Source organism: Macrobrachium rosenbergii, chromosome 8 (assembly GCF_040412425.1).
Source record: "Macrobrachium rosenbergii isolate ZJJX-2024 chromosome 8, ASM4041242v1, whole genome shotgun sequence".
NCBI lineage: Eukaryota > Metazoa > Arthropoda > Malacostraca > Decapoda > Palaemonidae > Macrobrachium > Macrobrachium rosenbergii.
Genome location: NC_089748.1, coordinates 55,588,598 through 55,603,597, shown reverse-complemented (window position 1 = coordinate 55,603,597; position 15,000 = coordinate 55,588,598). Strand labels below are relative to the sequence as shown.

Genomic DNA, 15,000 nt, shown 5'->3' with positions numbered 1-15,000 from the left:
ACGGTTTTGATGTTTACGTAGCTAAAACTTGATCGTAAAACTTATTTTGGTAATAAAGAAAAGTCGTTGCAAGAACAAATCTTTTACCAATTAATCTGAATCTTCAGAAAATTATGATTTTATAGATAAACAGTGCCGCAATCATAAAAAAACAAAATTAAATATGTAATTCAATACAGTACATTCAGTGATTGTCCAGTTCACAGCTTCTGCTTGTTTTGTATAGCAAATAATCATATACAAATAGTTCTTGAGTAAGGACGCCTGAACTCTACTTAATTCAGACGCCTGGTTTGACAAGCTCTCTCCTCGCCAAACAAAAAAAAAAAAATCTCTTATTCATTCGCGGTCAAAGCACAAGACGCTACTTGCAGACGGTATAGGCTCCATTTGCTTCGCGGAATATCAAGCCGTTCGTGTTTGTTATATCTCGGTCCACTTAACTTAATGGCGACGTTTGCAAGGCGTACAAAGCTTGGATACCAATGACTCGTCACCTGACAGATATATCAGAGCCTTGGCTGTATCACTTCAGCGTATGAGATAGAGGGCGCTTGCGATACTTTACCTGTGAAGTTTTAGGCGCGTTCTTTTTTGTTTGCGAAATGCCAAAGAAATTTAAACTGTGCTTTGTTTACTGTGAGAAATTGACTAGGTAGGTTGAGGATAAAAAGCTTTATTCAAAGTATTTTTGGGTGATTTTAAACTTTTGTAAATTCACGATGTGGTTTTGTTTATCAATTCACTTACTCATTTTTAACATACAGGCTCCAGTTCGGTGTAAATAATGAATTAATTGAAAACATACTGATCAAAGATAAAATAACATGGCAGTTGGTTCTCAGTTTTTTCCGCCGTCCTCCAGCTTTCCTTTGTGGTAAGCAGGATCCTGGTTGTAAGTTAGGACGGTTTCTTATCAGAGAACCTTTCATGTTTCGAGTCTGTCGCTGCTCTTCCGCCTCTCCGCTTCTTTCGACATCGGGCCACGTCATTTTCCGTGAGCTTGTGCACCGAAATGAGTAACGTAAGCCGCATTATCAGAAATTTCGGTTTGTAACGAGAGGGCTCGATCGAACATGCAAGGAGGAACAGCCATCCAGCTGCTCGGCTCCTGTGAAAAGACGGTCTTTGTGATGGGGGGGTGGCGCTGCTACCGGAGGGAGGGAGGGGGGACCGTGCTGGTGAAGGAAGAGTCAAGGCCGATCGCCAGGTGCTTACAGTTCATTGCAACGTTCCCCAACCCCAAACCTCTCTCTCTCTCTCTCTCTCTCTCTCTCTCTCTCTCTCTCCGTAACCCCTCTTCGTCGTCTCTCTTGTGCATCCGTGTCTCTTACCTCTTCCGTTTCTCAGTCGTCACCCCTTCTCTCTCTCTCTCTCTCTCTCTCTCTCTCTCTCTCTCTCTCTCTCTCTCTCTCTCTCTCTCTCGTTTTCTTTATCGTTACCTTTGCGGTTTCGTATCTGAATCTCATTTCTTTATGTTATATTTTTTTCGCTATTTCATATTTTTTTTCATTACATCATTGCATTCGTTTCCATTCGTTGTCAACCCTCGTTTAACCTCTCCATGTTATCGTCCCATCTTCCTGCTCCTATCGTTACCCATTCTCTACTTTGCGTTGTCGTTATTCTCCTTTACCTTCTGGGTCTTGATCCACTCCCTTACCGTAACCCTCCCATTTTTTAACTCCTTTTCCCCTCCCCTACCCCTCGTGGACAACCAGACTAACCACCATTACCCCTTCCAGGTGTTGAAACGTTCCTCCTCCTCCTGTTACCCCCACTCTTTCTCATTGCAGTGCAAACCCCCTCCCTTTTCTCCACCTCTCTCGCCTCCCCGGTTAAGTGGGTTCAACTACTCTTGTAATCTGCCTGTATTTGTATGTTGGATAAGAATTGCCGATTTCTTCTTTTTGCTTTTTTCCTCTGCAACGTGAGGTCTGGTGAATTCTCATGGCACTGATTTCTTTTAAATGAATCGCCTGAAGAATATTACCGACTTTCAGAGTTCGGTATTAACAAAAATAAACATTGGATTTCAAGTAGTATGTAATTCTGTGTCTTAACTACATGTGTGCGCGTGTATATAAGCACACAGCAAAAATGACGCAAGGGTTAAATTTACAAAGAAGTCTGCACTGCATCCTTTTATCGTAAATAATGTTGCTCATGTTGTTTAACATCTCATTAGATTTATGAACGATATGCTCAAGAACACCCAGTTACCATCTGTCAGTACCCTTTGAATATTATAGCAACTCCGGATTGCTTTGGAAACATCTCTTTCCTTCTGGTTTCCCTCTTCCCGTAACCAAACCTTTCGGAAGAGTAGCATGGGTCTCCTTAGGTTAGTGCCCTCGATTTCTTGTATTTCATTCATGGGCATTCATGTGGAGCCTTGCCTTATGCCCCCTCTAAATGAAGTATAAATAATGGAATTAAACGCAATGCTTGCTACTCTTTCAGTGACAGCGGGATTTACAGATTGATTCCCAAATTGTCGTTAACTAAATTGTCTGAATGGGATTGCTTACTTGTTAAGAATGACGACTAGTCACTCGGTTAGTAGCAGTTGTCATCCTCAAAATCATTTTCCCCCGAGCGATTGTGTCTTAATTTTAACCCAGTGAACTTGATGTTTAATAGAGGCCTTTTAAAATATCCGTGGATTGTAATGAGATGGAATTTAGAAGTTCCATATTTAAATCTCCATAAACAGTGATAACTTATTAGTGACTTTGACATCCACGGAAAAGTAATTTTATCCCTAACATTCTACTTGCAACTACAGTACTTTTATCTTTGTTCATTTCGTGTCTTGTTCCCGTCTTAGATTATCTTACTGAAAGACTTGATCCCCTGTAGACAGCGTACTTGTGTGATACTAATTCTATAGAAATTAGTATTTTGATAGTATCCGTGAACATTAGAGTGAAAAATGCACAGGTGTTACACTCGGAATTTATTTTACAAAAATATGTAGTTAATGTTTTGCGATTTAGGGCCACTCAGTTTTCTTAAAAATTGTATCAGAATCCGTATATATAAAAAAAAACAATTAAATGAAACTGCACTTGGAAGTAGAGCCTTATGGGTTACAAATGTACAAAAGTGAGTTGTTAGAAAAAGTAAATACCTATGTTATACTTTATGCACAAGTCTTCATTTGTGCAGCACTGCAAACCACAGTGATAATATAATCCTTTTCTTGTATTATATTCTCCTGTCTCTCTCTCCTCTCTCTCTCTCTCTCTCTCTCTCTCTCTCTCTCTCTCTCTCTCTCTCTCAAACAAACAAACAAACAATCAATCAATCAATAATCATACATTTTTTATCCTCTGCTCACTGAAAACCACGTTTTAAAGTTTTATCCTTTCTCTGATTATTTGCAATGTCGATGCAGGGTATAGGGCTGCAAACCCCCAGCAAGAAATATATATAATATATATATAAGTATATATATGATATATATATATACAGTATAGATATATATATAATGTATAATAAAAATTTTGAATTTAGTCTTTTGCTAAGATTTTATTATCATATTTGATGTTCTAAATACAGTTTTTACTGATCTGGATACCCATCTTCTATTATACTTCTCAAAGTCTAAAACATATTTTGAAGGTTATTCTTCATAGGAAACATGGACTCAGATTACATGAATATTTGCTGGGTGGTATTATAGTATATGCTAGGATGAGTTGTGTAAGTATGAAATGATAATCCTTTTTTTGGACAGAGCTATAATGGGATGAGCTTCTCTATAATGGGCAAGTAATCTTTACAGACAGGTTTTACTGCATAATGAAATAAATGAGAGATGAACTATATTAAAACATTCTTAATTCAAGTTCTCAGTTTTCTAAAGACTTCTTTCTAAAATGGTTTCTTTCATGAATCAGTGTTTCTGACTGATGTTGTGTGGCTCTTCTGTAAATAGTTTGTAAAAGGTATTTTTTTATGGTTTGCTAGAATTATTGTTGATCTGAACTGTGTTGTATCTATACTGCCTTCTGTGAAGATTCCAATAGACTAATATCTTTGTAGTCAGATGAGTGATGCTGTGATACGTGATCAGTATGGATGGTGTTGTCTTTTCACTTTTCTGCCCTTTTTTTAGAGTGTCATTTCACCCAAGGTGCATTTTTAAAATCCTGTTTTTTTTTCATCTGTCTCCCAGTCTCCACAGTTATTGTTGTGTCTTTGATCCCTTCTCTTCACTCTTTTTTTTCCCCCTTTTTCCCAGTAGCTCAGCGTTGACAGTGGAATATCATGGGGAAAAAGTAAGTCTTTCTTCATAGAGTAATATTGCCCACACCTCACCTCTCCATACCATCCCAACCCTAACCACATGACAGGGCCACGAAGAGTTGCTCGAAACTTGCATTCTAGATGTGAGATGGGGCCTCCTGCATGATTTTTTTTTCAAGAGCTCTTTCGTGGATGCCTGTATTGTTTATGATACTTCCATTCTTTGTAATATCCTCATTTGAAAGAAAGGAAAAGCAGGCACTTAATGCCTTTTTTTAAAAATTAAAAGTGTTTCCTGTTAATTGAAAATTTACCAGCAGTTTTTCATTGTATTTATCTTTCAATTCTTATGCTTACGTATTTTTCCAATGCACATTACATGTTGAGTCTGTCAGACATTTAACTTTTGGAAGTATGATCCTACACCTAAAGGAATGCATCACTCTTAGTGGTTCAAGTTGGTTGTGGTACTTGTGTACTAAAACTTGTGCTGACTGTCTTCTGTAGCCTCTTAAAAACTTTGTTTTAGGACTAACTAATGCTTAGGCATACACAGTACAGTAGTTGTAGTCACAACTAAGAATGATTAAAGTTACCTCACCAGCTTCAGGTTGTAACTTTAAATAGACTGGTGTTTATAAATTTCTGGTGTAGTCATATTAGTCTGTTGTACTCTCACATGTTAGTTGTGGGAAATGTTAAGACTTCAGTTAATTTAATATCATGACTGTGATGCTGAGACACAGAATACATAGTGTATCTTTTAAACCACACCTATAAATGGTTTTTAACCTAAGCTTCCTGTATGGTTTAGGAGATAACTGAAAGCAATATGTACATGCTTTATAACAAGGTGCGGGTACCTTAAACCCAGTGGATTGTGTATACAACCATAATTAAGAATCGGTATTTTGTGATACATTAGTTTGTAAAGTGTATTCATTTTGTGTCATATAGTCTTTGTGCAGTACAATATTTTTACTGGACTAAAATGTGGTTGAAGGTTGTTTTAAAAACAAAAATCAATAAAATTTGTAAATTGTGATGAATGAAAATATTTTCATTTCACAGTAGTAAGAAGATGGAAGGAGGAGGAGCAGCCACATCTCCTGATGAGGAGCCTCCTAGGGATCCTGGTTTATCCCAACATCACTCTTACACAAATGAGGACTTGGAGGGTCACCGTGCCCACTCCATCTACGTGGGTGTTCATGTTCCTGGGGCGCATCGCCGTCGTTCCAGACACCACCGACATCGTCACCACCATCATCGAAATTCTACTAAGGAAGGCAATGACAATAGACCAGGTAAGAAAAATGTCCAGATTACAATTGCCGCACATTTTGTTACTGAAGAAATCTTGTGCATGATCAATGTTCAGATTCAGAGTAACTTTTTTGGCTTGGTTTCTCCTAAGGTATTTTGAAACTGTGAGAACGAAAGTGTTCCAGAATGTTTGTGATGTTTTTCTGCTTCAAAAGCATTGGTTTGCATGGCAACTAGTGAAAACATGAATATTCTCTTGTTAAGACCTAATCTTAAACACTTTCCTTTGCGTATGGTGCTCTTATTGAAGCAGAAACAAGAGGCCTATAGTACCTACCATCTTTCAGATTTCTGACACAGAGATTGGTTGCATCAGCATTTTCATGATTCATAATATAGTGGTATAAATCCTGCGAGACACTTCATTTATCCTGATATTTATGAAAAAGTATTAAAAGTTGACTGAATATTAATGAGTAATGAATTACCTTATAAATACTAAGTGAATAATGATTATACTTTTTTCTCTTGCCCAGTAACAAATGCAGGCAAGATAAATTTGCTTTTCATATATGTGTATACAGTTTGTACATATATACTGTATACACTTAATTGAAATTAAAGAGCTTTTGATTTTTCAGTATATTATTGCATATTTTATTATAAGGGCCATAAACTTGGTGAATATGAGTTTTTTATACAAACCTTTGCTTTATAAATGCCCTAATTTGTGACTGCAAGATTGAACAGGCTAATTATTGTACATTGTGTTTGCTGGTGAAAGGTGTGCACAAGCTGGCACTGGATAATTACAGTAGCTCAATTTTTTGGCATTAGTAGTAAAACTTGGAAAATATCACTTATAACTACCCATCTTATTTTTTTCTACGTACAAAAAGTGTTATGGATACTTATTTACGAAGACTGTTGTTGCATAGTTTTGTATGGCTCTTTTCTTTTCTCTTTCTTGTATTAACATAACTTATCTATTTGGTTTGACTAACTAAGCACTGTAGTGGTGTACTTCATTCATATGAGGCATCGCCATTGAGTTTGTGACATGGATCCTTTAGTAATTGCATTTAAGTGCACAATTTACAAATTGGATTCCTAAAAGAGCTTGATGTCTTAGAGGTTCATATCAAAGTAAAAGAATGAGAGACAAATGTAGGTCTTGTCTTAGGCTTTAGCCGTCTTCTATAAATTTGGGCATTTAGGTCTATATGACTGGATAATTTAAGAAGTTGTAAGCCCCCCTGGGCATTTTATGTTGGTCACTGAGACAGTTATAGTTGCAAGAGAGAGGTAGCAGTACAATTACAATTACACATGGCTTGATCAAGGACAAGGGATGAGGTGTATTTAAAAAATGGCAGTGTTGAGACTTCTATATTTTTAGGATGTAAAATGACAGCCCTGGGTAGGTTAGTAACCTATGATAAGGCTTTTATTTGTTGGTTAAGGATATAAAATAAGTCAGTGTTTACAAAAATCTAACAAAGAAAAGATTGTAGAAATGATCAGTAACATGTCATTGACTGCTGTTGTTGGAGTTAAGTGGTTCTTTGGCTAATAAGTTGCACACAGTTGTCCTTCTATCATGTTTCAACTGAACTTCATCATCATCTTGTAACGATGTATCTCTGCAGATCTAGAATGGGTAACTTCATTTGAGGTCATGATGTAAAATGACTGTGAGAGGGCTGTTTGTGGATCTTCAGCAACAGAGAATTTGGAATAGCTTTGCTTTCACATGACTGTGAGAAACTTGAAATAAGAAACATGGAGCTTCCTCTTTCAGAAAAAAATTTAAGTAAATATGTTTGTGAAATGGTTAGTCCATATACCTCCTCCTCATACCATCTTAAGACCATTCTTCAAGGGTTAAAAGTATTACCAGATGACATTTTTGTTTTAAATGACTTGAGTGGGTTTTCAAGGTTTTCCCAGAGCATTCTCTTGAGTATGGTTACAACCTTTTATGTTCCTTAGTGGCCATATCTTTTTAAATGAAACCTTGCTTATTGCTGAACACTGATTTACAAACTTTTGATACACACAAACTATGAGTGACAAAACCTTTAATATTCTTCGGTGTTGATGCAGAACTGAAAAAGTTAAATGATAGACAGGTGTATGATAAATTCAACAAGTCACTACACAAAATAGATCCTTTACTGCCAGTTCAGACATTATGTGATCACCTAAATGGCAGTTTATTATATGTGTCTAATGCATTACAGTATCTGGTGCCACCTTACTCTCACCTACTCTTCATGTAATGTTTACTCCAGCAAATGAGCATTTTCTTTTCCTTTTTAGCCAGTGCTAATCTTTCGTCTGTAATTAAGTCATTTTATAATGCAGTGGTTTGTATGTTGCAAAATAATGTACAGTAGTATAATGATTTGGAACATTTTGCATTGTTGTTGAACTCATCTTTAATGTTATGGCACAGCATTTTTTTTGAACTGGAATATTGAATGCATTAATTTTTAAGCTCTTAAGTATAAAGGGTAGCAGAACTCTACTTTCTCTCTATATGCATGATAATTGTTATGGTGTTTTTATTTTTTCAGTTACTTCTCATGCTGTAAATGATTTCTGTTCCAAATTATTTCTCATTATCATAAGCTGAACAGATCTATAATTTTAAGTAGCGACATTATCCAGTGGATCAATGAATTTGTTTGACTTTTGGGCCATATGTCACTTTCCCCCAGTGTTGCCCACTCTGGAAGAGGATTCTCCTGATGGATTCAGTTGTACGCCTCTTCGCTACAGGCCAGCCATGTGGGCAGCCATGAAAACATGATTCCCTCTATTGTTTTTGTTACCATACTCTTAATATTTATTCATCATTAATTATTTCATAAAAAACAGCTAAAAAAATGAGCTAAACTGCAGAAAATGCTTTTGATTACAATACTGTATCGGTATGTGGTATACAATGGAATTTTGCTGCTTGGTGAAACCTTATAATACCCTGTACTGTTACTTGTCCATCTTTATCTAACCTAAAGCTACTCTTGCTTTATAGAGTTCTGGCTGTGTGATGTCCTATAATAAAGGATTCATTATGAGTGATACTGTACAGCAGTATAACATGTTTATATACTTCTGCTCAGAACACATAGTGTACAGCACAGCATTCACTTGTACAGTAGTGTATTTTACTCACAGATATGGTTAAATCTTGAAATAAAAGGAAATGATGTTCACACTCCGGGATATGCATTTTCTGTTAGCTTTATTGGCAAAGCTATTCATTCAGATGAGAAAAGCGATTGATTTTTGACAAGAATTCAAAAGACTTAAGACCAATGGGAATCCTGCTTTCATGGTTCACCTTGGAGTGTGAGCCATAACTGGCTTTATGCATGAAACTTGTTTCATCAGCTTGTCATGAGTAATAATGCAGATTATATATATGTATATATATATATTCAAATTTTAAGATACAAGTACAGTAACCAATTAATATCTCATTCACTCCACCTTGGGAATAATTTGCCTCCAAAAAATCATACTGTATTTAAGTGCACCTACCTGGATTTGAACTTGCAACGTAGATATTGGTACTTAAAAGACTTAAAAGCACTTGGCTAAGTGCATTAATTTGCTGTCCATCATATACCAGCCTTGAAAGGCGTGGGTGTAAATGCTGATACTGTAGATGTAATTATAAAATTACATATGATAATTGTACATACCAGGACTTGAACCCTTTATTATGTCTGTTAGGGTTGGTGCTGGGTGTGTTAAATAACTGCCTCCCATATATGAGGCCTAAAATGCATGGGTTTGAATCCCAGTATATGCCCTTATCACATATAATTCCATTTGGGTGCAAATTGTTCATAACTTGTGGTGAAATCGATATTGATAGGCTATTTGTAGCTTCTTATTTGAAAAAAATATGTTTTATACATAATGCATTTAACTTTTTTTAACCCTTTGAGTCCAGGACACAAGAATTTTTCAAAATTATGACAGTGCTGTATAAACTCTATAATGGCACAATACAGAATTCTGGCAAACTTCAAGCGTCCAAAGATGAGGGAAAAGCTATAGGGTAACATTAATTCTATATCATACTCTTTTTCTCTCTCATTTGTCTGTGGAATAGTATGGTGCTTCAGCATATGGTATGATGTTAAGGAATAGAATTTTCCTTGGTACCTTGGCTCCTTGTGTTTCTTTTATTCTCTTACTTGAAAATGTTACCATTTTATGGAAATAGACTAAAAAAGAAAGTATATATTGAAATGGCAGTACATACAGTATGTTGTTTCTAAGGGCTCAGACATCCAGATTGATTGGATTATTGTATGAGCATGTGATAGCAGCACAGTATTTGAAAAATGAAATAGATTTTGAATGACTAAACTTACGAGTATGTTGATGCCTGTAACAAGCATCGCACAAATGTTATTGTTGGAATGTTTGATATTGTATTTTGCTCTTGACTTACACTTCTTTTTTGAATGCTGAACCAAACAGTCTTCATCTTGATATTTGATATTCATGAGTTAGCATCATTTCAGAATCCTTGAGTATTAATCACAAGTGTGTAAAGCTGCTCTATTATCCCAGACTCAAAGGGTTAATCATGACTGATATACCTACTTACGATTTATATCTGGTGGATGAGACATTGTATTCTTGTAAACTGATGTACAGTATAGAAATTGAAACATTTTAATAACTAGGACTGACGTATCTTTTTCTTTTTCTTTTACTAAAATGTGCTTCTCTCCCTGCTTCTGTTTTCCCTGATTTGTATAACATTCTTATGAGAGGCAGGTCTTTCAAGAAATAGGCCCCACTCTCCTTTTTCCTGCCTCTTTCCATCCAGGCTTGGGTTTGATAAGGGCATAAAGTTGTCAGTCCCTTCAGCCTTTGTGTTAGAAAAATTAGTCTGTAAATTTTGTCTCAGTTCTGATAATGGTATTCCTGTTAAAATGAAGATGATCATTTTGCTGACAGAGGTGTAGCATGAAAATATGTGACAGAAGCAGTGGAAAAGCACCTTGGTTTCATGATCAATTATACCATCCTCTGAGAATGTTTTTTTATTTTTTGTAGTAACATAGAATACTTATTTCTATGTTTGTTGCGTTCTTTTTTTATTATCTGATGGAGGGCAACATCTTGATCCTTTATTTTGCCCTCTGTAATGGTTTGGTTTTTACCTTGTGTGGCAAATATTTCTTTACTGTATCTGCTTTCATGTAGCTGTTAAGGAACTTTGCTCTTAAATATATGTCATTGTACCTTTTGACTTGTGGTTAATTTAAGTACTGTATAGTTACATTTATATCATTTAAGAGTGATCAGTGTAGTTCATTATAGAAAGAGTGATCAGTGTAGTTCATTATAGAAATGTTTTCATGTAGTTAGCTGTTGTTTAATGCTTAGTTTTAATTTTCATTTGATTAAAATTTGACACAATTTTCATCTCTGGCAGTAACACCCCCAAGTCAGCGGGTCCAGTTTATTCTTGGTGAAGATGATGATGGTGATGGCACACACAACAGCCACCCCCTCTTCAGTGAGATGGAAACTCTTACAGAAATGGAAGGTGGAGAATTGGAATGGAAAGAAACTGCCAGGTTAACTTTTTATTTTCTTTTCTGTTGTTATATAGAAAGTTATGATAAATTGCCAGTTATTAGATTATATGTGGCTTTCAGTGAACCCTATATTACACACAGAATAAGTGAGCTTACATTTTTGTATCTTTTGCAGATGGGTTAAGTTTGAGGAAGATGTGGAAGAAGGTGGTGAACGTTGGTCCAAGCCTCATGTGGCAACACTGTCACTTCACTCCCTCTTTGAACTTAGATCTTTTCTCCTTAACGGAACAGTTATTCTTGACATGGATGCTTCCTCTCTTGATCAGATAGCTGACCTTGTTCTTGATAATATGATCAATCAGGGTCAGCTACCAGTTGAAGGCAGAGAAAAGGTTTGAAAAAATGTTTATACTGTATAGGAAAAATTTAAGTCAGACTCTCTTTGATGATGAACACAGCAATTCAAAAGACATTTGTCTCTTATGAATGATTATAACTAGGTATAGTAGAAGATTTATGTAAGATAATATTTTAATTTAATTTCATTTCATTCTCTCAAATTCCATGTAATTGTCTTAATTTTTTAATTTACAGTTCCGTGATGCGCTCTTGCGTAAACACAAGCATCTTTATGAAAAACAGAAACATAGCAAAGAAAATGGCAACATGTCTCGTCTACCCCTTATTCGTAGCTTGGCAGAAATTGGTCGTAATCACTCCTCCTCGAAAAGTGAGTATAAACCCAACGCTGGTAACGCTATTCCCATTAGTGTATATTATTTTTGGACCTACTAAATGACTGTACAGTACAGGTATTGGAAACTACTTTCACCAGAATTAATGATAATTACTTAACAGCTGTACACTTATTTTTATTAGTATTACCACATTATTAGTATTATCAGAAACCTCACCTTAATGTTTAAGTAACAATGTATTAATTTGTATGCCATGATACATTTCTTTTCCATAATGACAAAGGAACGGGTGGTAAGACAGGACTAAAAATTCCCAGCACTCGTGCACTCAATAATTAATGATAAGATGAAAGAAAAAGTGGTCATTTAGATATTCAGTCCTTACATAGTCTTTGATTACTTTTACTAAATGTTTTGTAAATTGTAGTGTGTATTTGACCAGCATGAGTATCTTAGCATTATATTTGAAAGGTGTATTAGCTTTTATATTACAAATAAGCTGCTTATGAACTTTTCAGTTTTATTTTCTTTTCTATCGTTGAGTGCACATGTGGTATACAAAATGTAAATATTTTTTTAAAAATTTCAAATATTGAGATTTGATTAACACCAAATATCTTTCCATTGATACTGTTCTCTTATAATTTATTTTATTTGTTTTTCTATATATGTATCATTTTTTTTTTTTCGTTTCACGAAATAACAGTATGTAGTAGTATTAGAGCTTCTTACTGACATAGAAACATTCAATAGTAGGAGGTTTGAACTGGATTTGTCATACTAATCTGAGGGAATTATTGTATAACAGTTTGTACAGTACAGTATTTGCATTTTGAAAAATGAGAATTTATTGAAAGAATACAGACACTATTGATAGCAGGAACTGGCTAACTCTGGATGTAACACTCTTAATCTAATTTATATTACAGTAATACAGCATTGATTTTGGGCACAAGCCCATATTTAGAACTCATTTGAAGATGTAACCAAATTATTTCCCTCAATTAATTTTTGAAACTTGCACATTGTACCTGTTTTCATGTCATAATCAGAGGCTCTTCTGCTACGAATAAATATTTGATAGTCACAAAGTCAGACACATTACTCATACCATTTTTAAATTGAATGCAGAAGTACTACTCTTTGACTGTTTTGACTTAGTGTTTGGGTTTCACTTTAGCCAAAAGATTTGCACTTTTAATTGCACAAGAATGTCTTCCAGATCAATACACAGTTTGTTGTTTTTGCCATTTTCCATGCCTACAACTTCTGAACACTGGGCTGATGTTGAAAATATTGCCTTTTATACAACTGGCGAACTTCTGTGCATTCCCGTAGCCTTTGCATGAAGACTGTATTGGGATGTATATGTAAAGCATGATATTTTGCATTATTTATATGTTTGCCCAGCAACTGAATAGTTTTATATGTTAAGTTAAAGAGGAAAAATGGTCAGGACATACCTTACTGGAAAGTTTGCACATGAAGGTTTTGATAATTTCTCTACACCATTTGGCACAAAAACATTTTTTATAGTATGCAATGCAGATACGTATACACATATGTATAATTTTGCATATATTATTTCATTTTTTATGCATATAAGCAATGCTTGAAAAAGATCCAAGGGAGACTTTGATGCCTTTTATTGGAAATTTAAGGTGCATAATTTTCTTAAATGCCTCCATTTGTCCCTCGTTAATCTTGTGTTTCAGTATTAAGATATCTTTTATATACTGCTGGAATTCTTGAAATCCTAATCAATAAAGCTTTTATATTTTTATCGTTGCCAAGGTATTTCATTTTAGTCTTTTTAGAAATGGAAGATTTTCTTAATGACTTTATTGATGAGTGAAGAGATCCGTGGGACAAGATAGTGGAATACATGAAATCAGCAGAAAGCTTCTGAGATGCAGTATTCACACAGTAGAGGTCAAGGCCTCCAGCAGTATCTGAAAGTGATAAGAAAATTGAAACATAATGAATGCACAAAACTTTTAAGTGCACCCTGGGTTTTTAAAGTTGGTTATTTTTTTTTATAACATATAAAAACTGTTAGACTTGAAAATGCTTTTAAAAGTTTTTTTCTGTTTTGGTGCTGAAAGAGGTTGAGCCTTTTTAACTATTTTACATAATGTTTAGCAGAGATACCTCAAAACAACCATGAAGGATCACGCTATGGCGTCACATTGTGAGCTTTTGGTGTTGGCATGCTGTATCACAACCCCTTACTCTTTTCTCATTACAACAACCAAAGTAGTACTGTTGATGCAGTTATCCATGCTGAAAATTTGGGGATTTCAACAAACAACCAGTTGGAGGGTTAAATATATGTGATACAGTTCAAGGCTAAACGGAAAAATAGTTGAATAATTGAATAAGGTTACAAATGTGATATTGGAAGAGTTCAGTTATCATTTAGCTTAGAAAAAAAGAACTCAAGAGGTAACAGTTTTGTATATCATGAGAATGGCATGTATTCAAAGGAGTATTTAACCTGTGGTATACCTTTTGCAACTCCAGCTTACCTTGTACAGTTTCATAGGTTGGAGGAGATCCCCATGACTTTTTTTGTGGTACTTTTCTCTGACTAAATATTTTGATCATTAGATACAAAGTTGACCTCTACAGCAGTCTCAGTAGACTTGGGGTAGATAATATATGAAATATATAATACATCATGGAAACAGGTGACCCCTGGTATTGGCAAATTGGCTAGACAATGGACAGCTTTTGAATCTTAATTAGGATTGACCATATTCATTTGAGCATTTTCACATGTGGTTGCCTTACTGAAATGGAACCCATCATCATCAGATTTTTATATATTGTAGTAATGTTTATAGTAACCAGCAGCGTATTATTGTTGAAGAATAGTTTAGCTGTATTTCATATATTATCATCTTTAAAGTGACAAAAAATTTCCATGCAACTTGTGAAGAAGCAAATCCACATACAGCAATCATTAAATCCCATCATCGTTGTATAGTATATGCATAGTACAGTACTATAAGTGATATCATATACAGTACATTATATATTTGTGTGGAAGAAGTATGATGCCCAAAGGAACACGAGAAGTGCATACGTTAAATTTGAGCGGTTTACTTCCATCCTCACTCACAAGAAATACAAAAATATATTTATGTCTGAAAAGGGGGTCATTTTAAGAAGTAAATATATATATATATATATATTCAGTA

General features: G+C 35.0%; 1 protein-coding gene across 1 annotated transcript in view; it reads left to right on the top strand.

The window, feature by feature from the left end:
• The window catches only part of Ndae1 (Na[+]-driven anion exchanger 1), a 63,333-nt gene that overhangs the window by 14,603 nt on the left and 33,730 nt on the right, over positions 1-15,000 (top strand). The window contains 5 exon segments of the mRNA XM_067107847.1: positions 4,253-4,286; positions 5,326-5,561; positions 10,991-11,135; positions 11,272-11,491; positions 11,694-11,829. Coding sequence (XP_066963948.1) covers positions 4,276-4,286; positions 5,326-5,561; positions 10,991-11,135; positions 11,272-11,491; positions 11,694-11,829 — 748 coding nt within the window. The 5' untranslated portion in view covers positions 4,253-4,275.